The 25,182-nt window shown below is 49.5% G+C and overlaps 14 protein-coding genes across 14 annotated transcripts; 8 read left to right on the top strand and 6 right to left on the bottom strand.

The window, feature by feature from the left end:
* Positions 1-295: 295 nt before the first annotated feature.
* On the top strand, positions 296-1,345 carry B9G98_04322 (hypothetical protein; the record flags this gene model as incomplete). The annotated part of the gene is made up of 1 exon (XM_024810879.1): positions 296-1,345. One exon carries the CDS (start codon positions 296-298, stop codon positions 1,343-1,345), a length of 1,050 nt encoding a protein of 349 aa, XP_024666647.1.
* Positions 1,346-2,582: 1,237 nt separating this feature from the next.
* On the bottom strand, positions 2,583-3,086 carry B9G98_04321 (Non-classical export protein 2 1; the record flags this gene model as incomplete). The annotated part of the gene is made up of 1 exon (XM_024810878.1): positions 2,583-3,086. One exon carries the CDS (start codon positions 3,084-3,086, stop codon positions 2,583-2,585), a length of 504 nt encoding a protein of 167 aa, XP_024666646.1.
* Positions 3,087-4,586: 1,500 nt separating this feature from the next.
* B9G98_04320 (Nuclear control of ATPase protein 2) lies at positions 4,587-6,215 on the top strand (the record flags this gene model as incomplete). Its single annotated transcript, XM_024810877.1, has 1 exon — positions 4,587-6,215. The coding sequence occupies one exon, from the start codon at positions 4,587-4,589 to the stop codon at positions 6,213-6,215; it is 1,629 nt and encodes a 542-aa protein (XP_024666645.1).
* A 115-nt stretch (positions 6,216-6,330) lies between these two features.
* Positions 6,331-7,032, top strand: B9G98_04319 (LAS seventeen-binding protein 1; the record flags this gene model as incomplete). The annotated part of the gene is made up of 1 exon (XM_024810876.1): positions 6,331-7,032. One exon carries the CDS (start codon positions 6,331-6,333, stop codon positions 7,030-7,032), a length of 702 nt encoding a protein of 233 aa, XP_024666644.1.
* An 86-nt stretch (positions 7,033-7,118) lies between these two features.
* Positions 7,119-8,447, top strand: B9G98_04318 (tRNA threonylcarbamoyladenosine dehydratase 2; the record flags this gene model as incomplete). Its single annotated transcript, XM_024810875.1, has 1 exon — positions 7,119-8,447. One exon carries the CDS (start codon positions 7,119-7,121, stop codon positions 8,445-8,447), a length of 1,329 nt encoding a protein of 442 aa, XP_024666643.1.
* A 51-nt stretch (positions 8,448-8,498) lies between these two features.
* On the bottom strand, positions 8,499-9,506 carry B9G98_04317 (Mitochondrial carrier protein LEU5; the record flags this gene model as incomplete). Its single annotated transcript, XM_024810874.1, has 1 exon — positions 8,499-9,506. One exon carries the CDS (start codon positions 9,504-9,506, stop codon positions 8,499-8,501), a length of 1,008 nt encoding a protein of 335 aa, XP_024666642.1.
* Positions 9,507-9,729: 223 nt separating this feature from the next.
* B9G98_04316 (Uricase) lies at positions 9,730-10,644 on the bottom strand (the record flags this gene model as incomplete). The annotated part of the gene is made up of 1 exon (XM_024810873.1): positions 9,730-10,644. One exon carries the CDS (start codon positions 10,642-10,644, stop codon positions 9,730-9,732), a length of 915 nt encoding a protein of 304 aa, XP_024666641.1.
* Positions 10,645-11,403: 759 nt separating this feature from the next.
* Positions 11,404-11,859, bottom strand: B9G98_04315 (Nucleoside diphosphate kinase; the record flags this gene model as incomplete). The annotated part of the gene is made up of 1 exon (XM_024810872.1): positions 11,404-11,859. One exon carries the CDS (start codon positions 11,857-11,859, stop codon positions 11,404-11,406), a length of 456 nt encoding a protein of 151 aa, XP_024666640.1.
* Positions 11,860-12,415: 556 nt separating this feature from the next.
* Positions 12,416-13,975, top strand: B9G98_04314 (Pyruvate kinase; the record flags this gene model as incomplete). The annotated part of the gene is made up of 1 exon (XM_024810871.1): positions 12,416-13,975. The coding sequence occupies one exon, from the start codon at positions 12,416-12,418 to the stop codon at positions 13,973-13,975; it is 1,560 nt and encodes a 519-aa protein (XP_024666639.1).
* Positions 13,976-13,994: 19 nt separating this feature from the next.
* On the bottom strand, positions 13,995-16,238 carry B9G98_04313 (DNA repair protein rev1; the record flags this gene model as incomplete). The annotated part of the gene is made up of 1 exon (XM_024810870.1): positions 13,995-16,238. One exon carries the CDS (start codon positions 16,236-16,238, stop codon positions 13,995-13,997), a length of 2,244 nt encoding a protein of 747 aa, XP_024666638.1.
* A 90-nt stretch (positions 16,239-16,328) lies between these two features.
* B9G98_04312 (putative alpha-1,6-mannosyltransferase MNN11) lies at positions 16,329-17,507 on the top strand (the record flags this gene model as incomplete). Its single annotated transcript, XM_024810869.1, has 1 exon — positions 16,329-17,507. One exon carries the CDS (start codon positions 16,329-16,331, stop codon positions 17,505-17,507), a length of 1,179 nt encoding a protein of 392 aa, XP_024666637.1.
* A 40-nt stretch (positions 17,508-17,547) lies between these two features.
* B9G98_04311 (hypothetical protein) lies at positions 17,548-18,468 on the bottom strand (the record flags this gene model as incomplete). Its single annotated transcript, XM_024810868.1, has 1 exon — positions 17,548-18,468. The coding sequence occupies one exon, from the start codon at positions 18,466-18,468 to the stop codon at positions 17,548-17,550; it is 921 nt and encodes a 306-aa protein (XP_024666636.1).
* Positions 18,469-18,910: 442 nt separating this feature from the next.
* Positions 18,911-19,252, top strand: B9G98_04310 (Protein INO4; the record flags this gene model as incomplete). Its single annotated transcript, XM_024810867.1, has 2 exons — positions 18,911-19,103; positions 19,158-19,252. 2 exons carry the CDS (start codon positions 18,911-18,913, stop codon positions 19,250-19,252), a joined length of 288 nt encoding a protein of 95 aa, XP_024666635.1.
* Positions 19,253-19,730: 478 nt separating this feature from the next.
* B9G98_04309 (Xanthine dehydrogenase) lies at positions 19,731-23,870 on the top strand (the record flags this gene model as incomplete). The annotated part of the gene is made up of 1 exon (XM_024810866.1): positions 19,731-23,870. One exon carries the CDS (start codon positions 19,731-19,733, stop codon positions 23,868-23,870), a length of 4,140 nt encoding a protein of 1,379 aa, XP_024666634.1.
* Positions 23,871-25,182: the final 1,312 nt, after the last annotated feature.

Genomic DNA, 25,182 nt, shown 5'->3' with positions numbered 1-25,182 from the left:
CAGTTTAATCGGTGCAAGCTGTAGTTGCGCACAACGAAAATGGAGGCACGCCCTCAACGCAACGCGGCCGTGGGATTCAGTACACTTGTAGGCATTTATCCAACTTGAAAGAACTTAATTGATAGGCTAAATCATTTCTTAAACCCGCCCCGCTTAGGCATGGTAGCTAAAAGATAAAATCCTGCTGCATGCAGCCCAGACTGTATTACATAACTCCTGAAGCCATCTTTTTTAACTCTACCTTATATTTCCCCCTTTCTAGCTTTTTTTCCCCTCAGAACGCGTCAAAAATAGCATGAGTGGAGAATTGATTATTACATTTGACGACGGAGCGAAACATGAAAACGTCTCTGTAGCTGGTGAGTTCACTGGCTGGAACCCTAGTCACATGCAACTGGTGTCAGGTACCAAGTTCAGCGCGAGCTTTTCCAACAACATTCACGCTGGCCACGACTACATGTACAAATTTGTGGTTGATGGCGAGTGGAAGTTACTAGAGGGCCACACCACCAGGACGGATTTGGAGGGTAATGTGAATCACGTGGCTACCGCCACAATTGTTGAATCGGACAAAGCACCTGCGGCTGCGCACACTCCTGGAGTCGTTCCAGTGGCCATTCACAGGGAGGGCGCGGAGCACCGTTCGCTGAGTGAGATGAAGGCGCACGATCGCCAGCGCGCTCAGTACTTGGCGCAGCAAATCGAATCTGCTGAACACAGGGAAAAGCAGAAGGATTCAGAGGAAATCGCTAAGGACCGCGCTCATCTTGGTTCCGTCCAGGCGGGTGCTACCACCCATATCGACAATGCAGGAGGGTTTACTGAAGCGCCTTCCACCCCTTCGAAAGAGCGCAAGGACAATTCTGTTCGCGATATATTTGAGGAGAGCGATATCCCTCCTGCCACGGATCCTGATTCCACAATTGGATCCGCATATACTCCGGACAAGTCCTGGAGCTCTCCTGCTCGTGCCAATGCCGAGGTTGTCGGCCCTTCTGGAGTGAGCACTCCACCCAGAGTCTCCGGTAAGGACAATGGCTCGATCTCTGACCTCAGCGCCCCGGCTACTCCTACTACCAAGGCCGCCAAGGTTCCTGCATCCAAGCCTACCGATCCCCCTAGCCAGGTTACCGAGTCCGCTGCCCAAGCCACCGAGTCCACTGGCCAAGCTGGCGAATCCGCTGGCGAGTCCGCTGGACAGTCCGCTGGACAGACCACTGAGTCCGCTGCCAAGGCCACCACTTCTGCAGACAAGCCTGTCAACACTGACAGTGCCAAGAAACAAGAGAAAGAAAAACCCAAGCGCGGGTCTCTACGCAAGTTTTTTCGCAAGTTCATGGACTAATCGGCGAGTTGTAATTTTAGGCTTGTTTACAATGCTTTCTTGTCCGCCTGTATTATTTTTTCTGGTTTATCCGAATAATCGAAGTTTGAGGCGGCTTTTTGGATCGGGCTAATAGTGTGGATGGAGTGGTCCCTATAGATGTTGTTGCGGAGTGACACTAAATCTCTGTAAATGAAATAGTTTACTTATTTCCAGTTTTTTTTGTTTTGCTCAATCACTCAATTAGCGATTTGCTGGTATTTGCTGTTGTATTTTCCCCGGCCATTGCTGCGAGTATTGTATGATCCAGTCATGTTGGGTATGTCCTTACACCCTGTGTCAGACAACTGACGATAGTGCCCACAGTTTGGAATTAACGCAACCGTTGGAATGTAGAATGCGCGGCCAAGCAAACAAAATATACGAAAAGGATCTAGTGGAGAAGTAAAGGCAAGAGGCAGATTATTGACAGATCTAAGGCTACGTGAGGGGCTATCACTGAGTTTCATGTTGCAGACAAGCCCACCGCATGGCCAAACAAGCTAATTGTCGCCTACAGCCCGGTACGAGATGTGCATAGTTGTTGTAGCGACCTCCTGCATTGCAGGAAAGTACGTACAGGAGAAGTCCCAAACGGGACAGATGGCCCTAACCCGAATAAAAATAATGCGGCCCCTCTGCAGCAACCCAAAGGAACTTTTGGAAGGCTCTGGTTGCAAAGAGGATTCTGGTTGTTTCGAAATATATCTAGACTAAGTACCACACATACAAGAAATAATACAGATATAGCACAAAGAAACGGGGGGTGGGTAAAGAGAAAACAGGCACACCTTGTTCGTTTTGGATAAGCTTCTAAAAGGGCAAATAATTAGGATACTTAAAAGATCGACCAGATTGCCGGGATGTAAAAAAGAGAGATCTTCAGAAGACCAAAAAATATAGAATTTGAACTTGTAAATAAAATACAAAACAAGCTCAGGTCGTTGTACAGTTTCAGTGAACCGCAAAAACACAAACGAAGTGAAAGGGGTGTGTGTAGTCGTTGCGCAAACAGAACACCGATCATAAAAAGGGTATAAATCCCGATGCCGGGAGGCGCACCTTTCTGGCCCGATCGCTTGGCTTCAAAAACAACATTAAAACGGGGACAAGAGTTTTTTCACGACGAGGTCAGAGGAGGATGAAGCTGGTAGTCCAGATTGAAGGTACCATCGAATAGGGCCTACAAGCATCTTGAATACACTCAATTGCTGGCAATTTAAACCTGGGACATGGTGGGGACACCAGTGCGGGGAGGAGCCCGACGGCGGCCGGGGAGGCCAATGCGGCTCTCGCCCTTCCACAGGGCCAGGAAGTCGACGACGAAGAGGATCAAAGCGACGAACCAAGCAAAGTACAAAAAGGCACAACCGGACTGGGCAAGGCGGCAGTCACGCTTGGAGCCATTGAAGTACTTGAGGCGGTACCACTCGGAGCCGCAGCTGTGGCAGTGGATCTTGGCGGCAATGGCGGTACCACCGGTGAAAAGGAAGACCCAGGCGCAGAAGTCGAGGAAAGCGGTGATGACGGGGAACTGGAGGAACTCAATAAAGTCTGCGGCGAGGCCCCAGAGGGAGACAACGACACCGAAGGCAGCGGAGAAAACAGCAAACTCAACGCGGGGAGAGCTGGTGTCTTTCACCCAGCCGCCGGTAAGACCAAGGGCGATAGTGGAGAAGACAAATAAGAGCACACGGCAAATGGGATCTACGATGTTGACCATATTAAAAAGAGAAGATGTAGTAAAATCTTGCAGGGAACTATCTGCTTATATACATCTATGGTGGCGCTGCAAGCAAGCTGTCCTATTCAAGTCAGAAGCAAACAAAGCTGCAGGCTGATGCAGTATGCATGTGCAACCCAGTTACCACATTCGGTGGGCGTCGGGCATCCTCAGGTACTCAACCGACAATGGCAGCGGCTAATAATCGCCTTGATTGCTTTTTGATATTTGACCTAATTCGATTCCCCAGCTTTTTTTCGCCGAGCCCTGCCCAGATTCACTCCGAATGCGGTCCCACCCGACCATCACACGTTGTAAACCCGAACCTCCACCGGCCGCCTGCAGCCAAACACCTTTGCCAAGGCGCATCCTCATCTGGGCAGCGACCCACGAAACCGATACCTGCGGCAGTTTGGCGGAGCCTTTTGTCAAGCAATAATCGATGCTGCAACTGCCCACACGCAGCAGAATCTAGGAAACCGACGATTTTTAAAATATTTTATCCTTCATGCCCCAACCAGTTTGAAGTGGCCTGGAATGTCTCGCGCGGCTATGGGCTGCCTCCAGAGAATTTTCTTTTCCATCGGCATGGTGGACATATTGCTGTGTATGAAAAGCAACGAGATATGCCTTATGTCATCATGCATGGCTGACAAAGCTATGCCCTCCATGCCGATTCAGCAATGTATGTAGAGGATTATTGTGTAGATGCTCATTGATGCCAATGAGTCTTCTCCACGAAACGCGCTCTCGCTTATTTCGGACCGATTTTTTTATTCGGACTAACTGAAATCGCTACCTATTTATTGTACATCGTCTCACATACATACCGTCGACTACACACACCGAGCGAATGTTTGCTTTCAAATGTTGTAGTCAGACTCCGCTTTCCCCATGACAACTGATCAAAGCAGCTAACGGGTCAGCAGCTCTTGTCCAAACGCTCCTAAATAACTGGGGGGCATATTCACAGGTAAAGGTACTATATCAGGCGGAACATAGGTTTAGCTGTATTTAATATAACTTCATCGTAGTACAAGTACACTTTTCCGTTCACCTGCCTAGCGTGTTCCCTCTATAGAGGTTTATTTTGCATGTTTTTTTCAGTCTCCCGCAGATGCTTCGCTCGGTTAACTTTTGGGAGGGTGATTAGCGGGGGTCCATAATACCCCTGCCCTCAAGTATGTCGTCCCATCATGAAATGCAGGCACATGCATAGACCGCCATACTCTTTCTGGTCTGTGTTCGGAAGCTTTTTGAAATCTCGCTCGCTCGCTAAAACATATACCACTAAACCACATCGTGCCACCTGTGACCCCCGTAGAAACTACCCGATGCTATACTGGCACTCTCCGTACCGTCCAACGCCGTCTCGTGCTCATACCAACCGACCAAATAAAAAAGGTTTGGTGACTCAGCAGATGCACGCGCCAAGTGCCTTTCACGCAGTTCCAGCTCTTAAATCCGGATTAGGGCCAAAATTCTGCGAGCCTGGTAAAGATGCTCGTTAACCATGGTTCGGGACTCGAAAAGCTTAAGGAGGAACTTTACCGTTTCAAGCCTGATAACCTAAGTGGTGAGATCGCCTTTGATCAAACTCTGGTCGTCACCGACACCGACTGGGCAGGTGCAACAAAGGCCGCTATCACAGTGAGCGAGCGACTTGTCCAGCTAGAACTAGACCAAAAATGCATCCCCGCCTCGGACGGTCTGGATTACTGGCAGTCCTGGTACGATGCAGGATTCTCGGCCGCCGGCTTACTTTGGGTCCGGCCCCGGATCTTTAAAGGATACGCTCAGATATTCCGGGTTGGGCGGGGATCTCAGGTGCTCAATTCTCTGAGGCTCCCCCATATCCCAATTAATACGTCGAGCCTGGGGCACATGCTGTTTTCAATTGCGAAATGGGTATCGTTGAATCTCAAAAGAGTCAAGCTGCTGCTGGCCAGACCGTTTGCTGCCGAAATCGACTCTGAACGGCAAAAATCCTTTTTGATTCAACGAGAATCGGCTAAAAGAATAGGCACGCTGCTGCTCAACCCGTGGAGCTTTGGCAATGGTGAGACCTATGAAGACGTGGTTAAAAATACGGTTCGTATTATGGCCCAAGCGTATGATCTCAATTCAACCTTGTCTGCAAACTGCTCGCCCAAGGATATTCTGACGCAGTTGCAAAGCATTCTGGACCAAGCAAATGTCAAAAAGGCTCCCACAGATCTTATCCCGCCCCTATGGCAGCGGTGCTGGCCGGCCGGCTTGATTAGTATCTATGCCGCCCTGTCGGTACTAGGAAACTGGCAGGCAATCATTGAATGGATTGAAACTTCTATACTGGATACTGTCAGGGCATTTTTCCTCAATTGGGTCGTTTCACCTCTCCACACTGTGTACAACACCATTCGCCATGATCCAAATAGTACTGTTGCGCTAATGGGCAAACAGAGTCTCATGAGTGACCTGGACAGCCTGGAGCGTATGGTTACCGACTTTGTTGTTCAACAAGATGGCGGGCTAAGCCCTGAAGGGCTCAAGGCTGTCCGTGAAGCAGCAAGACAGGGCGATTTGTCTCCGGTCTTGAGGGTTTACGAAAAACAGATCCAATCGCCAATCAGCTCACTCATTACAGGAGGGCTTATACGAACGCTGTCCATTCAAATCCAAAAGGCCAAGGTTGACGCTGAGATCACAGTCGCCGGTGTCGATAAGATGTTACAGAGCCAGCAACTGGTTTTCGGCCTAATTGCGCTTCTCCCTGGCCTCTTTGTGGTTCAGCGACTCGTTGGATATTTAGCCAAAACTTTGTTTGGGCGTTCGCAGACTAAACAGCTCTTCGCCTGGCGGTCAACCAAGGAGCAGCTTATGGTGCGCTTGGGAAACATTGAGCAGCTTGCTAATGGACGCGACCAGTTTGAAGAAACAGAGATAGGACTGGTATTTGCCGAGGTCGCCCGATTAAAGGCGGAAAGTAGGCGAGTGTTGTCCAAACGGCGGTTCCGGTTGTTCAGTGCAGATCTTGATCAATTGGTGGGCGTTCAAAACACCGCCGAGCTCAAAGAACGGTTCCTCATGCTGTATGCCAAATTTGCTGCTCTAGAATCTAGCAATATCGGCTCAAGCGGGCTCATTTAGTCTATTTTAGCCGTTTATGTAGGGTAGATGGAAAACGAGGCTTTGCATATATTACGTGTTGAAGGCGCTTCTCCCGCTTCGTGCTTCCGCCTCCGCATCCGACTTCATTCCTGCCATGTCGTCTGCCTCTCAGCAGTCCCTGGAGACTATTTTGGCCGAGCTCGACAACCTAAAATCGGCCAGTGTGCTTTCCGACGAAAAGTTCTCGTCTTTCACAAGGGCGTTCAACGAGCTGCTAGATCAGGTGAAGCTGGATCAGGCGAGAGCCGATAGTCGGATTTTTGTAGAGGCGAAATACGAGTTTGTTGGGACAGAGGCGAATGATTTGAGCTTGAAGCCGGGTATGAAGATTGAAGTGCTCGAAAAGCTTAATGCCGACTGGTGGCGCGGCCAGGCAGTGGATTCGGGCACCGTGGGCATTTTCCCCAGCAACTACATTGAGGTTATTGAGTCCAAGAACGCCGCCACGGCGAATAATACCATTGCTGAAACCCCTGCCAAGAAGTCCGGCTATTACGGCAAGAAATCGGAGTCCGATCCGAAACCGTTCAATCCCAAGACGCAATACAGCCCCCCTCCAAACTACCAAGTGCAGTCGTTTGACAATCAGCACTCAAACTACCAGCATCCATCTCAGCTGCAAGCTCAGCATACTCAGCCACCTGTTCAATACGAACAAGAGTACCCCCAGCAGCCCGTCATTGTCGAGCAGCAGCCACAAAGAAGACACCACCCAGTTCTGCACAGGTTTGGAGAAGCAGCAATTTTCGGCGCAGGTGCTGCAGTCGGTGCTGATATTGTCAACAGTATTCTTTAATGTAGTGTGTTACATCTTCGATCTATTTAACCAACTATTCATTTTTCACGTTATCCCACGCTTACCTAGAAAAGTTTCACTTTGCAATGCACCGGGACAGTTTGGTGCCTGTGCTTGTTAGCTCGGCAGTCTCAGTGTGTGCGACGCTTGCGTGTGTTTCATTACTGCTGAAATCGAGAAATGAGCCCGTTGATTCTGGCCCTAAACAGCCCAAACCGGCAGCACAGAATTTTGATCAGGAAATCATCAACGAGCAGCTGGCGAGAAACCGCGCCTTTTTGGGCGAAACCGGAGTAGCCTGTATTCGCAAAACCAAAATTGTTGTGGTCGGAGCAGGCGGAGTTGGCTCATGGGTCGCCACGATGCTTGTTCGTAACGGCATCGGACGGCTGAGGGTCATTGATTTCGATCAGGTCACGTTGTCGTCACTGAACCGGCACTGCTGTGCTACGCTGGAGGATGTAGGTACATCAAAAGTCAATTGTCTGGCTGCATATCTGAATAAAGTTTGTCCGTGGGTGGAAATCGAGCCCATTAATGCCCTGTGGACCAAAGACAAGACCAACCTGCTAGACGGGGCAGACTACGTGGTGGATTGTATCGACAACATTGACACAAAAGTTGATTTGCTTGCCTACTGCTATCACAATCAGATCCCCGTGATTTCCTCAATGGGTGCGGGTTGTAAAGGTGACCCCACACGGGTTGAAGTCGCGGATATTTCTCGCACTGCTGAAGACCCCTTGAGTCGAGCCACAAGAATCAAGCTGCGCAAGCGAGGCGTCAAACAAGGAATTCCTGTTGTATTCTCCAGTGAAAAGCCCGGCAAAGATAAAGCCAAGCTTCTGGACCTCGAGGAAAGTCAATTGGAGGAGGGAAATGTCCACGAGCTGTCGGTCTTGCAAGACTTTCGAGTACGCATTCTGCCTGTTTTGGGCCCACTTCCTGCTCTGTTTGGTTTAACAATTGCCACACATCTTTTGACTCTTCTCGGTGGCTACGATTCTGTGTATGACCCGCTTCTTGGTGGTTATTCGGTTGCTGGCAAAAACCGTACCAAGCTTTACGAGAGCTGCTTGCATAGCGTGGTTGGACAAATGGCCCGTATGAAGTGGACTGAGGAGCGCGAGACGAGCGTGAGCATCGACGATGTTGCCTACCTCATTGAAGAGGTTTGGAAGGGCAAGACCATTACTGGGCAGTACAACCGGCTGCATTTGACGGTTTGGGACCCAGCAAAGCCTCGCGATATTCACAACATGGTTCCTGTTAATAAAGAGCAGCAAGCGGCCCATGAGGAAAAAGTGTTCAGGCAGAAGCTTCCCTTGGAAGAGGTTTACTCGGCCGAGGTGCTTGATCTCGTCATGCGTCGACAAAAACTTGACCAGTGGTATGAGACTTTTCGAAGCAACTAAGTTATAATCATGCAATTCGTGTTAAGCTACGGTTAAATACATTGTTCAATTCTAGATCCGCAATAAATATTTTGCCTTTTCATAGACGAAAAATGAGCAGGCGAACATTGGAATAACTTTAATGTAGCCAATACTCAATCCAATAAAAAAGCCGCGTACACCGCTTTCTTTGAAAACAGTGGCGGCGGTCTGAGCAATTGATTTTCGCGCATTGTTGATGCCAGCAACCTGCATTCGGCGGCGCACAATCTCCAGTGGGTATGAGGCCGTCTGAGCAAGCATTCCCGAGGTACCACCGGCAACTAGCTCTGCCCAGTTTTGTAGGGGGGCTTTTCCGTCCATTCTAGGCTTCTTTTCCGAATCTACAGCAAACCGTCGCAGAAGTTTTGACCGCAAAATGTCGTGGCAGGTGTCGTGGGCCAGAAAAGACACGCCCGCGTACGGAACCATGCCAATAACGGTAGGGATAAATCCAGAATAGTAATTAGAGATGCGAAATTTTTCTGAAGCTTGATATCCAATACCTTTTATAGCTTTTAGCAGGCGATGGCGGCTTTTGTCGTGGGACCGGTATGCGAGCTGGACCCGGACAACATCCAACGGATATGTACAGAAGACGGACGCCACGCCGGAAATGGACCCCGAAAGGAATCTTCTAAAGTGAGTTTCGTAGTCTTTGGATGGAATGCAGACGGCTCTGACCTGTTCATACGCAACGAACTTGATGGCCGCGTACGGGAACACACGGAGCAGGGTGACGCTGTGGCCACGGAAAAGCCCGAGCGCACCCTCGCTAGAGAAAATGTGCGAGAGTGCTCTGTTCAAGCCGAAAAACGAGCCCGCGTACTTTACGAACTCGGGGTTTTTCGTTTGGAACAGAATTTTCACCCGATCGAGAGGGGCGATCAGGGTTTTGGCGGCACATCCGGCCAGCCCACCAGCAAGACCGGATCTCACAACATAGTCAACCGTCTGCTTCTGGATAGGTTCTATTCCAGTGTCTATTGGGGCCGCCTTTGACTGGCAATCATCCGGTATACCCGCTTGATGATTTGCCATAGAAAGATGCGGGGAATTAGTCAGGCGAAATGCCGGAACCCCAGCTTTTATATGACCCGAGCAGGCAGAGGGATACAAAAGATAGGAAACAGCGGCACAGACTATTTTGTGTATAAAAAGGCCGGCATCGTTTTTGAATTTGTAGGAAAACAGAGATTTATTGATGTTTTTTTTTTTTCTAGGGTACTTATTTCCAAATAGCTAAATTAGTCGGGCAAACACCTTACAGCTTGGCAGACTTGCGGCTAACCGTGCACTCAATGTGACCGTTGGGGTCGGTCTGAGGAGCGTAGACCTCAGCATCCTTGCCGGTGTTCTTGAGGCCGTGGTGCCACGAGAGGTCGACCTCGAAGTAGTGCTTGTTGGGCAGGACAAAGGTGACCGTCTCGATGGGCGCGAACTTGTCAAGAATTGACTGGGAGATGTTGTACATGGTCGCCTGAACGGAAGCAGAGTTCTCCAAAGCAAAGATCTCCAGGGTCTGGTTGCGAGCGCCTGCCCAGGCGGCATCGAAAAGGCCCTCGGTAGCCAGCTTGGTGACGGCGGCCAAGTCAGGAACACTTCTGGGGTTCCACTTCCAGGAAGCATCGATATCGGTGGACAAGATACGATCGTAGGTATCCTTGAGAACCGTGTAATCGTCAGTGTGGAAGTCGTAGAACATAGAACCAGTTGACTTGAGAACGGTCAGGCCGGCGATGCCCGAGGTGATCTGGTAGGGCTGGCCCTCCCGCTTGTACAGAGAGACATTGCGGGTCTCAACGCCGTCCTGCATGAAGGAATGGGGGTGAGGCTTGCCCTGGACCTCGTAACGGGTCCAGCGGTACTGCTGAATGTCAACATGAGCACCCCGAATGTGGGGATAAGTGGTCACAAAGTGATCAGCGAGGCGAGCGCCGAAAAGCTCAATAGGCCAGACCTCACCTTTCTTAGCAAGAATGTAGGTGGTCTGCTTAACAGTGTCAGTGGGCACCACGACCTTGTTGTTGGCTGCCGTGTAAGAAGAGTCGATATCACCCTCCAGAAGACAGCGCACGCGGAGTTCAATGACATCCTGCTTCTTGGGATCCTTGGGGTCACGCTTGACCTTCAAGAGACGAACATTCGCTTTACCGTATCGGGCTTTAACAACAGTCATGATTAACTTATCAAGAGTATGCTAGCTTAGGACGATTACCATGCCTTTTAACCTCTACGAGCAGGGCCAGGGTTCGGTGATTACCGACGGCACAACCCGCAGCAGGAAATAGTGAATTCACAAGCATGAAAAGATCAAATTTTTGTGTGCTCAACTAGCGCAGCGTATTACAGTACTACGGCCTGGTTTCGACTAGGCATTACTATCGCTTCTGTTTTGTTAATGATCGGAATCGTTTCTGAGACCTCAGCCGTGGGTTGGGAACTCGCTCTGGGACCTTATCTCAATTTGCAGCTAGGAGAAAGTCGCACCCAGGGCCCGAGAGAGGGCGCAATTAAACCGTTTGCGGGCCCACTGTAGCACATATGGTGAGTGTGCAATCTCCGCACGGACATTTCCTTCGCAGCCACCTGGCGCGTGGCCTCTCAATGCGAACCGCTAGCCCATGCAGGGCAGACGCACTAGCCCATCGGTATACTCCTATGCATAGTGGCATGATTCTGAGGACATCGCATCCCCGCAAGTTTCCGGCTGGCACACATATGTTTTGTTGAAGAAATACGTGAAAATGTACACCCCATTGTTCCCTTTGTGTTTGGTATCTGGGGCAAATGCGTCCACCCGCTGACAGTCCCCTCACTTGTGCTTCCTAATCTACACCCATACGTCATATGATACTTGGATGACTCTCTGTGCAGGAAAATAATCCCTTTGATTTGTCAACTGAACAAATCTGCCTTAGTATATAAACTAAACTATTTATTCGTAGATCCAGTCGAAAGTGGCGGGCTTGTAGCGGAAGACCTCCTCGGGCTTGAACCACAGAGAAATCTCCTTCTTGGCGGACTCGACAGAGTCCGAGCCGTGGCAGACATTGCGACCAACATCAATGGCAAAGTCACCGCGAATGGTGCCCGGCTGGGAAGCCAAGGGGTTGGTGGCACCGAGGATGGTGCGGCCAGTCTTGACGACGTCCTTACCCTCCCAGACGGTGGCGACAACCGGGCCGGAGCGCATGTACTTGAGCAAACCAGGGAAGAAGGGCTTCTCCTGCAGGTCGGCGTAGTGCTCACGGAGCAGCTGCTCGCTGGGCTCGGCCATCTTCAAGGCGACAAGCTTGTAGCCACGCTTCTCGAAGCGGCTGATGATGGGGGCGACGAGGCCACGCTGAACGCCGTCAGGCTTGATCATGATGAAGGTCTGCTCGGAAGCCATTTTTGTAAGGTGGAAAAAAAAGCTGAGGTGGAGCGGCTGATTTGCTTAGGAAGCGACTTTGAACTTCCGGGTAAGCTGCCCTTGGCGCGGCGGCAGTTGTTTGGAGCAAGCAACCTCAGCACATAATAATAGGCAACCTGGTGACAGGGGGTGTACCGTGGGATATAGGGAGCTTGGTATCGTGTTCCCCTCTGATTACTTAACCGTTGGCGTTGGAAATTTATCTAAATGCAAGGCCAAGTTTGCTTGTTGGGAATCGGGCGTAGATCTTAACAGCTCAGACAAGTCAACACAAGCTGCAAATGTAATTCTAACACCTGCACGCTCTTGGATCCCGCTGCACACGTACGTGGCGTGAAAATCAAGTCAATTGTCTCGAGTATGCTCCGCCCTGAGAGCAAACTCGTGAGTAGCCAGCGCAAAATTTCATGCTGCCTGCAAATGCGCCATGCAGTTAATAAGCACTAAATATCCGGCCGATCCCCTTCATCAGTCATAAATAGTTTTATTCCCATTACCAGGCACAACGGAACTCGTTAGTCGCTAAAACACAAACATGATTTTCACCTCCAGCCAGCCAACCTCCAACATCCAGTGGCTGTCAAGTCTCGACACTGAGATTGAGCCCGAGGTCAACTTCCGTAAGTGCTCAATTATTGGCACGATCGGGCCTCACACCAACAATGTCGACATGCTGGTCAAGTTGCGCAAAGCTGGCCTGAACATTGCTCGTCTCAACTTCTCACACGGCACCCACGACTACCACCAGACTGTCATGGACAACTGTCGTAAGTCTGAGCAGGTCTACGCCGGTCGTCCCCTTGCTATCGCTCTCGACACCAAGGGCCCTGAGATCCGCACCGGTGTCACTGTTGACCAAGCTGACTGGCCATTGGTTGCTGGCCATGTGCTCACCATCACTACCGACAAGGCATATGAGAACAAATGTGACGGCAATATCTTGTATGTTGACTACGCCAACATCACCAAGGTGCTGAGCCCTGGCAAGTTCATTTACGTCGACGATGGTGTGTTGCAGCTCGAGGTCGTCGAGATCCCTAACGAGCATACCGTGAAGGCCAGAGCTGTCAATTCTGGCTCCATTTCCTCTCGCAAGGGTGTCAACCTGCCCAACACCGATGTCGATCTGCCCTCTCTGTCTGAGAAGGACATTTCTGATATCAAGTTTGGTGTCAAAAACAAGATCGACATGATCTTTGCTTCGTTCATCCGCAGTGCCGATGACATTCGTGCCATTCGCAAGGTTCTTGGTGAGGAGGGCAGAGAGATCCAAATCATCTCCAAGATCGAGAACCAGCAGGGTGTCCGCAACTTTGACGAGATTCTCAAAGAAACTGACGGTGTCATGGTTGCTCGTGGTGATCTTGGTATTGAGATCCCTCCTTCTCGTGTCTTTTTGGTCCAGAAGCAGCTTATCGCCAAGTGCAACCTCGCAGGCAAACCTGTCATCTGTGCTACCCAGATGCTCGAGTCCATGACATACAACCCCCGTCCCACTCGTGCTGAAGTCAGTGACGTCGGTAATGCTGTTCTTGACGGTGCCGATTGCGTCATGCTTTCCGGCGAGACTGCCAAGGGCAAGTACCCTATCGAGGCTGTCAACATCATGCGTGAAACCTGCTTGATCGCTGAGCAGTCTATTGCATATCTTGCTCTCCACAATGAATTGCGCTCTCTGTCTAGATGCCCCGCCTCAACCTCTGAGACCGTTGCCATGTCTGCTGTTTCTGCTGCATTCGAGCAGCAGGCCCAGGCAATCTTGGTTCTCTCTAATACCGGCAACACCGCTCGATTCTGTGCCAAGTACCGCCCTATGTGCCCCATTCTCATGGTCACCCGTAACGAGGCCGCCTCTCGCTACACACACTTGTACCGTGGTGTGTATCCATTTGTTTACCCCAAGCCCCGTCCCACTGACGCTGAGGGTTGGCAAATCGATGTCGAGGACCGTATTCGTTGGGGTATCCAGGAGGCTGTCAAGCTCAATGTTCTCAGCCCCGATGCTACCATTGTCGCCATTCAAGGCTGGAAGTCTGGTGCTGGTCACTCCAACACTTTGCGCATCATCCAGGCTGAGAACATTGACCAGATCTGATCATACATATCTAGCAAGATTAATTAATAGGCAATATTTTCTGAGCCACTCGTTCTTGCATGACTTTTGCCAAGTATTGCCAGTCCTGTGACAGGTTTAAGCTGCAGTGATTGAGGTAGTTTACCAGGCTGATAGCCTTGGTCCAGTTCCAGTCCGAATCAAATAAATAATCAACAAAATCCCGAAACTCACAAACGTCTTCGTAGTGAGGGCTTTCTGCGGATCTCATCCAGTCTCGTAAGACTTGTCGGAGACCTGCCTCGCTTGTGACTCCGCGAAAACTTACAGGCTCGTACGTAGTAACAGCGGCGGGTTCTGACCGACTCCTTGAAGATGGCACTTTTACCAGGAACTCATCTTCATGGGCCATAATCTCTCGTTTTATCTGAGATGGCAGATTATCGAAAACTTCCATATCGACTTCGACTTTGTCGGGTTGATTAACAAATTGAGATAGCGTGGTGGGTCCGCGACGACGAGATGGCGGAAGCTGTATTTTAGGCTTGTTGGGCGAGGTTGACCTCGATGCAGTCTCAAGTTGCGGGAACTTGATCGCATGGTGGGTGGGAGTTGTCGTGTCCATGAGCCGGAGCTGCAGGCCCAAGCCCCGCATATCCATAGGCGGACAAGCGAACGACTGAACACACTGAATGACCAGTGTCTTCAGCCCCTCCAAGTCCAGACCGACGACCCGTCTCGTCTTGCTTGTCACATCGCAGCGGCCGCAGCCCATATATTTCGGAGTCACAAACGGTGCATCAGCTGCTCGCCGATAAAATTTAATGGTTAAAGTCTCAGGATAGAGAGATTGAACTCTACTCCAGAGCTCCTCTGTCAAGTTTGAGGTGAATTGTGCTACTTCGTTATCGTTCAAAAGCCGAACACCCCAGCACAACTCTACCCCTACCGATTTCTGTACTTGGTCCATCAAAGATATATCATCGGAATCTTGACAATTCAAATAGTCCACAAGCTTTGTACCAACGGCGTTGCCTAGCTGATTTTTTAACGTGTTCTCGGTGACTCGTTTCAAGTGCGAATAGTTTGTGACACCTAAATCAGCGAGTTTTGCCGCAATGTGATAGCCGATTCCCGGTAAATCTCGCACTGAACAATTTGCCAATCTTTGAGGAGCCGAGGATTGAGTTAGACAAACTACGCCCGCAGGTTTTGCCAGCCTTAACGCCATTTTTGCTAAAAAGATGTTCGGCGCAACACCCACAGATGCCTCTATTCCGGTCTTGGCTTTGATTCGTGATCTCAGCTCTTGTGCTAGCTGCGAGGCGTCCGTTTTTGAGCACAAAGACGTAACGTCCACTAGGGCTTCATCAACTGACACGGCTGTAACATAGTCAGGACGGAGGTCAACAATCTCTTGATAAAGCACATCTGAGCATCTTGTGTACTCATCAAAATTATAAGACAAACACACCAGCTTTGGGCAAAGCTGAAGAGCTCTGGATACCCACATGCCGTTTTGCACCCCGAACTCACGAGCTTTGTAGTTGCACGAAGCAATGTCAGAGCTGGGACCGCCCCATGAAACACAGATGGGCTGATCCTTGAGGTCGGGTTTATCCTTGAGTGCGACGGCCACAAAAAACGAATCAAAGTCAATGTGCAATATTGTCCGCGGCGAGGGTCGCTCGGCGACCGGGAGTTGACCCGCAAGTTGCTGGCATTTTGAGCGTAACTCCGCCTTTTTAGTGCTCAAAAAATGTAGACGAGAGCGGGCGTAGTAGCTAGAGATGTAATCAGGAGCCAAGCAGTTGACTTTTTCCCGTTCCTCCAAGATGATCTGCTCTTGGGTTTCCTTGGGATCTAGCGTCGGGAGGGAGCTCTCAATCGCTCTGTAGTTTGTCCAGTCCAGCAGTTTGCCTTGATTTACACAATTGACCACCCATGCAGGTTTCACAACCTTATAATTAGCGAACTGATTATTTTTCCGCTTGGTGAGGTGCTCGGCAACTATGTGCGTTGCATACGTTTTGCCACCAAGAAAAGCGCAGATTGAGCCGCCATTGGATACAATGAGACCTTTGAGAATAGTGTGGGACGGCTCTGTTCTGCCGTTCAGGTAAATATGACAATCCTTGAATATCTGAGACCTGCATTGATTCGCTTCTCGCAGCTGGGTGTCGAGCTTGATCTGCTTGTTGCGGAAATACTGCCCGAATCCTCCAAACTCAGACGCCCCGTACTCAATATTGGTCTCGTCTCCGCTCACCTCGTGGTCGTGCAGACGTTTTGCCGCCGGGTGCATGTTCAGATCATATGTGCTTTAGGTTTACTAAGGCTTCGCAAACCCAAGCCAACTTTTTGTGGTTGCAGCATTGACTTTAAGCCGGTTATAATGTCAGCTGGAAACCGTCGACGGGGTACCAAAGAGACTCTACCGAGCTACGTTGTAGCGGACGAAGAGGAGATAGGGTACCAGACGCCTGTGAAGCGAAGTTGGCGCGAGAACCTGAATGCAGAAGTTATGCGTGAAATCGCGTTTGTAGTGTTTGGTCTACTCATTTTGATGTGGCTATTTCTTGGCGGATCGTCGTCGTCAGAAAGTAATGCCAGTTGGGCAGGTCGACCTCTTGTTTACACGCAAAGTGAGTTCATAATACCGTCGATTCCCGGCGTCGCTCACCAGGGCATAAAGAAGGCTCCTGGCGATATGAACGAGGTCCAGTCTCAGGGCGACACTCGCAATTCTCAGGCACTTGGGAATCTACCTGTTTATGTTTATTCTGGGTCCAAAAGCCCCAAAGTTGTTATTGTTACCGTCATCGACGACGCACGATATCCGAATGAGTACACGGCCAAGATCCTCGAAAATCGGCTGGAATATGCCCGGGCACACGATTATGGTGTTTTCGTCCGGTTTACAAAAGATTTCTTGCCCATCTACAAAGAGTCCAATGGTCGATCTCCCACTTGGGCCCAAGTTGGCATATCGCGCGAAGCCCTGGAGGCATTCCCAAATGCAAAGCATTTCTGGTACTTGGACCAGACAGCAATCATTATGAATCCTCTTGTTGATATCGAAAAAGAGTTTTTGGACCCGGCACATTTGGAGTCCAAGACACTGGTGAATGCTCGCGTTGTCCGGGACTCTGATGTTATCAAGGTGCTCAAGAACGATCCGAAATCCGTCGATCTCATCATTACTCGTGATGATATTGGTCTTTCGACTCTTTCTTATATTTTCAGCAACAATTACCATGTCAAAGCCATGTTCGAAACTTGGCTCGAGCCCCTTTACCGGCAGTATCAGCATTTCAGAAATTCCGAGGACGCTCTACTCCATATGTTGCAATGGCATACGATTTACATTTCGCACACTGCAGTTGTGTCGACAAAACTGCTGGCCTCTCAGGCTGAGCCTGCTGATGGACCTTTCCGCGATGAGTTGGCGTACACTGATGGGGATTTCACTGCAGTCTTCAACTGCGACTATAACACTGAAGCGTGCAAGCAGCTATTCCAACGTCTCTGGAAAGGGAGGGGCCGAATTAGATCAAAGTCTGACCGAAACTAGTATAGAAAAAAAAAAAGTTAAACGTTACTTGATATTTTAATCATAAAGAACCCAACTCACGCAAAGCAAGGGCCCGTCGTCGTTCGGCGTCGTTGTCATTGCGAGCTCTTTCATTGCTTGAAGCTACCTGTTCCTCGTCAAACGGCCGCAGCACTCTGATTTTCACAAACAGGTCGTACAGCTTTGAGGAGACATTTGCGATTGCGTTTGTTATTGGGAGAGGATAAAAGAACTTTGCAAAAGCAAACGAATCACTCTTGTCACCCTTCAAGACTGTGGAAGTGCCGTCAAGGGCCAAATTGTCCGCGACAATCGACTTGACGAACCGAAGATACCACCAGCTAAGTAATAACGAGGTCCAGCTCAATATCAGGAAGGTGGAATCGAAAGCAAGGCCAATGATAGTGTATGCCACAAGCACAGGCATAACGATATATTTAATTGGAATCTTCAGAGTGCCTCGGAAGATGTTCACCGTATGCAACGGAATCGCTTGCTTGAAGGCCACCGCAAAACCAACATGGAAAGGGACACCACCATTGATCCGACGAGACAGCAGGGATACGCCTTTTGCACTCGATGGGTCCATGAATTGGAAATACAACAGATAACAAACGAAGTTGAACAAAGGCGGTGCAATCGACAACAGAGCTAGGTACTTTACCAAAGACCGTGTCCCCCAAATCCGCTCGAAATACTGGCAGCCAAGGTACAACACTATCACAGTTGTTGCTGTGGAAAACAAAGAGCATTCAGTCCAGCTTGTTGTAATAAACGTCCACATGTGAACGATTCCAGATTCGAGAGTGAGTAGCAGGGTTAAGGTGCCGGGAACAGAGGTGAAACTGACGCTGGAAGCACCCTCATTCACTCGTTTCCATGTCCAGAACCGTATAACCAAACACACCGTGCTGAGACTTAGCTCTAACGCTAAAGCCGCCGACGTGATTACTTCTCTCATGCTGACGGATCGGGCGTCGCCTTAATTTGAAGTGCAGGCTGCACACTCTGAGGCAAGTTCAAAAGAAGCGTTGGCATCAACGCCCACGGTTTTCCACAGCACTAGTGCAATTGAATGTAAAAAAAAGGCCAGGGAAAATAAAACCCAAAAGTGGAAAAAAAGATATGAATCGTCGGAGAATCGAACCCCGGTCCTCTGCTTGGAAGGCAGAGATGATAACCACTACACTAACGATCCGCTAGTGATCAATATTATGTTGCGAAGTATATAAGACAAACTAACAGTGTAATATCAAACGCTCATACCGCTTGTTCATTTTACAATTATTTGACATCAGCCACATCAATGTGCTCAGAGCGCGCCAGCAATTTGCCTCTTGCCACTCTAACTACCTTTGGGGTTCCCGCCCAAATTAGCCATCACATGCTTACAGATATTCCCCATGCCACCTACCAAATCGAACAGTCAAAAACAATCTCGGGAGTATAAGCCGTACTCCGAGCGGAAACTCAGTCATGTTACGGCGGAAAAAAAGCGACGAGCTGCGATTAGAAGAGGCTTTGACCTTATTACAGCTGTAGTACCCGATTTGGACGTTGCTCAAAGCCGATCAGAGGCTGTCGTGCTTGAAAAGAGTAAGTACTGGTGCATATGACTGCACAGGCGCACACTGAACAATACTAACCCAGCTGTTAATTTAATTAAGAACCTCATTGAGGAGAACGAGAAGCTGAGAGCGCTAGCTCAGCAGAATGGGGTGACAGTCCCTTCTCGGTTGACATAATCTCAGCATCACGCTGGAATGGACCCCGGGTCGTTTTAATTACGTTTTGCTGTCTTGAGATCATTCTCATCTCCTCATGTATTCAACCTACGGGCTACAACACATGCCAGCGGGGGATGTGACTGACTGACTAATAGTGCCAAGCGACCCCACCCCCACAGACCAATAAAGGGAAGTCGAATTCTGGCCGGAGAGATCCGTTCTAGCCCCTACCCAACAAAGGAATGCCCCGCTAACCTTGTGCGGATGGACTTCCGACAAACACCTTTTAGTTATTTATTCCGTAAATTTAGAGAGCTCAAATAATGGGCTATGCTATGTCTCCTATCTGCTTGTGACGACCTACTATTTTATGCAATGTTTTCTGTCTCTGCCCCCATAAATGACTACCGCACGACTCATGGTCCCTGCAGCAGGGATTTGATAAGACTACTGATAAATATCCTCTCAACATCTCCAGGATCAGATCTCCACAAATATGTCAAAACAAACATTGGAGTTTTATCTTAACGGTAAGAAGCAGGTTCTGCATGCTGCGGACCCAACTATGACGGCTCTAGAGTACGTCCGCTCCGTTGGTCTCACCGGAACTAAACTGGGCTGCCAGGAGGGTGGATGTGGCGCATGTACTATGACGATCTCAGAATGGGATCCTGAGCAGAACAAGCCAAAGTACTATGCAATCAATGGTTGTATTGTTCCACTCATTCTTGTCGACGGCAAACACCTCATCACAGTGGAGGGCATCGGAAATGCCGAAAACCCCCACGCGGTTCAAGAGCGTATCGCCAAGTTCCATGGTTCACAATGTGGCTTCTGCACGCCAGGTATTGTCATGAGCTTGTACTCACTTCTACGTAACACTGACGGCAAGCCCTCGCGTGAGCAAATCTCAGAGGCCTTTGACGGCAACCTCTGTCGCTGCACTGGCTACAAGCCTATCATCGACGCAGCCGAGACATTTGTGTGCGCGAAAGGAGCCGACTGTTGCAGAAACAAGAAGTCTGAAACTGATGAACCGGTTGCTAATGGTAATGGGGTTGCTAATGGTCACAGCTTTGTCGATGATCTGGCAACTGAGATCATAGAAGAGAGCCTTGCAAACGGGAACGGCAAGCCAAATGGCGTTAGTCACAGTAACGGTCATATGAATGGCGCTTCAGAGTGCTCTAAAGGGGCTAATTGCTGTAAGAAGGGGTCTGTGAGTGATGAGGCTGCAAATGGTGCCAAGAAAACGTTTAAGACACCAAATGGCCTCGAACTTAAAGCATATCCTCATTCAGAACTCATTTTCCCTCCTGCGTTACGTCGTTACGAGTACAAACAACTTCGAATCGTTGCTCCAGATGGTTCGGTTTGGTATCGACCTACTACCCTCGCAGAGCTCCTGGCTCTTCGTGAAGAATTTCCAACTGCCAAACTGATTGCTGGCGCGTCCGAAGTACAGATTGAAATGAGAATCCGGGGCGACCTGCACCCTGTGGTTATATTTGTCAATGACATCCCTGAACTGAAGACATTCCAGTACATCCCCGGCAAAGGTGCACTCATTGGCGCCAATTTGTCGTTGTCCGATCTGGAATACCACCTTGAGGAGCTCATTTCTGAGCTAGGACCTGAAAAGAGTCAGGTGTTCATGGCCATCACTGAACAGCTCAAATATTTTGCCGGCCGTCAAATTCGAAACGTCGGTACTCCGGCAGGAAATATTATGACTGCCTCCCCCATCGCCGATTTGAATCCCATTCTTGTGGCTGCAGATGCTCGTCTTTACTTTGAGGGCCGAGAACCAGCTGAGCGTACTATGGGTGACTTTGAGAATCCTTTCTTTACTGGCTATCGAAAGACAACTGCTCCTGATGGTGCTACTTTGGTTCGTGTGCTTATCCCAGAGTCTACACCGAAAGAAGTTGTACGCGCATACAAGCAAGCAAAGCGCAAGGATGATGACATTTCTATCGTTACAGCTTGTATGAGAGCTACAGTGGTGGATGGTGTCTTCAAGAAAGTGTCACTCGCTTACGGTGGTGTTGCACCCATTACTGTTCTCGCGAAATCTTCCCTCAAAATCGTGGGTGAGCCTGTCGATGACAATGTCTTGGGCATCATTCTGAACGAGCTTGACCAAGAGTTCAAGTTGCCCTACTCAGTGCCTGGTGGCATGGCTGTGTTCCGCCGCTCACTGATTCTTTCATTCTTTTACAAGTTCCTTCAGTCCGCCAAGCAAATGACAGGTGGGAGCATTGATATGGACTCTCTCGCCGAAGTCACCAGAAATCATCCCATTGGCGTTCGTGACCTGGACAATGACTACGAGCAGCGCATTCTGGGCAAGGCAGAAATGCACCTGAGTGCACTGAAGCAGGTCACAGGTGAAGCCATCTATGTTGATGATATGCCACCTTTCCACAATGAGGTGCATGCGGTTCAGGTCATGTCAACCAAGGCTCGTGCGAAAATCGCCAATGTTGATACATCAGCTGCATTAGAGCTGCCAGGTGTGATTGGTTACGTTGACGTTAACGATGTACCAGGCCACAACACATGGGGTATTTTCCCCTTCGGTAAAGACTATTTCTTCGCGGATGGTGAAGTCCACTACGTTGGGCAGACTATTGGTGTTATTTGTGCTACCGATCGCGAAACTGCAGCACGAGCATCACGCCTTGTCAAGGTCGAGTATTACGACGAAGAGGAGCCCATTGTTACAATAGAGCAGGCTATTGAGAGAAAATCATTCTTTGAAATTATCTCGAAGGTAGACAACGATGGTGTTGACGAAGCATTCGAGAAGGCTCACCGTGTTTTGAAGGGCCAATCACGAATGGGTGCACAAGAACACTTTTATCTGGAAACTCAAGGATGCATCGTTGTACCTCAGGAGGGTCGTGAATACAAGGTGTATGCCAGTAGTCAGAACCCTCGTGAGAGTCAAGCCCTCGTAGCCGAGGCTCTAAACATTCCGGCTTCTTTGGTCGTTGCCCATGTCAAACGACTTGGTGGTGGATTTGGCGGCAAAGAGACCCGTGCATGCCACTACAACGGTATTGCAGCTATTTGTGCCCACAAGTTCAAGCGCCCTGTTCGGTTTATTCTATCGCGTAGCGAAGACATGCAGCAAGCTGGTCAGCGCCATCCTTTCTTGTGCAACTGGGAAGTTGCTCTGGATGAAAACAACAAGTTTGTGGGTCTCAAAGCCGAAATGTACGCCAATGCCGGCTACTCTATGGATCTCACAAAGGGTGTCATTGATCGTGCCGTTCTTCATATCGACAACTGCTACGATTTCGGTAAGGTCCGGGCATCTGCCACACCCTGCAAAACTAACATTGCGTCCAACACGGCGTATCGAGGTTTTGGTGGGCCTCAGGGTATGTTCTTCGCGGAGTCGATTATATACGAAGTTGCTGATGCGCTGAAAGTCGATCCTGATGATCTTCGTCGCATCAACTACTATCCCGAGAAGAACGGTGTCACACCATACGGACAAAACATGGGAGAGGACTTTACAGCTAGTCTCATGGCTCGTCAACTTATGGAGGAAGTAAACTATGACCAGTTGCGCATAGAGGTGGAAGAGTTCAATGCAAAGAGCAAATGGATCAAGCGAGGACTTGCGCATGTTCCGACCAAGTTCGGCATTGCTTTCGGTGTCCAGTTTTTGAACCAGGCAGGGGCCTTGGTACACATCTATGTTGATGGGTCCATTCTCCTGACCCATGGCGGCACGGAGATGGGCCAGGGCCTGCATACGAAGATGGCTATGATTGCTGCTCAGGAGTTGGGAGTCTCTCTTGACGAAGTTTTCATTTCTGAGACTGCTACCAACACAGTTGCCAATGCTTCACCATCAGCGGCCTCGGCGTCAGCTGATCTCAATGGTATGGCTGTTAAGAATGCGTGTGACCAACTCAATGAGAGACTGAAGCCTTATCGGGAGAAGCTCGGCCCCAATGCCACGATGAACCAGATGGCATTTGCAGCGTACAAAGATCGAGTCAATCTTTCTGCCAATGGTTTCTACAAAACTCCTGATATTATCGAAGCACTAAACACACCCGGTGGTGGGCAAGCGTTCTCCTACTATACCCAAGGTAACTCCATCACCATGGTCGAGGTCAACACTCTGACAGGAGACTGGGCTAATTTGAGAACCGATATAAAGATGGACATTGGACGTACGCTCAATTTGGCGATCGATTATGGCCAGATTGAAGGAGCCTTCGTGCAAGGCCAGGGCCTGTTCACGATGGAGGAGTCACTTTGGCTGCAGACTGGAGCGATTTTCACTCGTGGACCGGGTGCTTACAAGATCCCAGGGTTCAGCGATATCCCACAACACTTTAACGTCAGTGTTTTACGTGGCCGTGATTTTCATCATCTAAAGTCCATTCACCGCTCTAAGGGTATTGGCGAGCCACCCTTGTTCCTAGGGTGCAGTGCCTTCTTTGCCATTCGTGATGCACTAAAATATGCGCGCGAAGATCGGAATTTGGCAATGCTGCAAGGCATAGACGCTCCAATGACTACTGAGCGTATTCGAGTAGCAGTTGGTGACGAGTTGCTTGCCAAGGCACAGGTCGAGGTCGTTGGCCCTGCGTTTACGGTCCGTAGTTAGATAATTTATAGCTACAAACAGGTTAAATGTTACAAAATAACTTGGTTGACACCAAAATCCAGACTTAACATTGTTTCTGCTGCCTTTTGTTTTTTTCTTGGCCAAGCCCAGCCGTTTACGCTACTAACCTGGCGGCAGGATAGCGAGGGGTGCATGCGTTTGCTTTGAGTTCTCTTCTGGATACGTAGCGAGCTATTGAATACATAAACAAACCACAGCTTTGGTGACAAGAAGCAGGACCAAGTAACGTGGCGAGGCGGCTTCTTCAAGAGACGCTACACCTTTCTGTCGGCCTTCCGTAGGCCAGTCGCGATGGGCAACACACAAGGTTAGGGTATTTAAATAGTTATTTTTGTTGGTTCCTGATACTGTCTATGCGAGCATATCGGGCCAGTTGCTAGCGACCTAGCCTGTGCGAAAATCACCACCCGGCATACAGACCGGTTCCGAGGGTGCGGGATTTACCACATAAAACGGTTTGAAAAACCCCGGCGCAGGTATTTGCCCTGCTCGGTTCCGCTAAAATGAGCACATGCGTGTGGTGTGCGTAGAAAGCGGGTGGGGAAGAACGGTATCGAATCGGAGCGAAGAAGCGGAGCGGAGGCCTTGCAGCTGCCAATATCAGCGAGCACCACCGGTGTGGGTGTAAGTCAAGTGCACACGTTATATTCCGCTTTTTTAAAGAGCTATAAAGATATAAAATCATCCGTGGTTTTACTGTGCTTGTGTGCTCTTCATCAGCAGAAAGCTGCAGGACCACCGTGGTTTCCACAGACTGATGCAAGACACACACCATACTGGCATACACGACACCGATGTTACATAATACACTGAGAGCGAATGCAGCTGTGCTCTGGAAGAGTGCTTATAATGCATGAGAGGATAGTTAACAACTGTATTTTCAAGCGGAAAATTATCCAGGGCACATTATGAATACCTAGGTTTAGGTGGGCAAGGAGTGGTAGCGAATGGCATTCTTGTAGCCATAGATCTCATGCCCCGAGCCGCAACCCTAGCCGATCATACTTTGCAGATAGATTTTAGTATGCTTGAAACACTGGATATAATTTTGTTGACAAAGAATAGTTCCGAATGCCACTCAGAACTATGGTTGAAATTTGACTATTCTACAGAGAGTAGCTAACGGCTATCATTATATCTCCGAAATAGCAGTGGTGCGTTTTAGTGGCCGCGGCTGCGACCCGCAGTCGTTCTGCACAGCCCCGCAAAGCATCTTTGTTGACATCCCGTTCATAAACGAGACGCAAGACCATAGCCCTGCCCTTCTCCTGCCCTTCTCCGCAGGTCTGCT

This window comes from Wickerhamiella sorbophila (genome assembly GCF_002251995.1).
Source record: "Wickerhamiella sorbophila strain DS02 chromosome Unknown contig2, whole genome shotgun sequence".
Taxonomy (NCBI): Eukaryota; Fungi; Ascomycota; class Dipodascomycetes; order Dipodascales; family Trichomonascaceae; genus Wickerhamiella; species Wickerhamiella sorbophila.
Note: the sequence above shows the minus strand (reverse complement) of the source record. Positions and strands in the feature narration are given on the sequence as shown.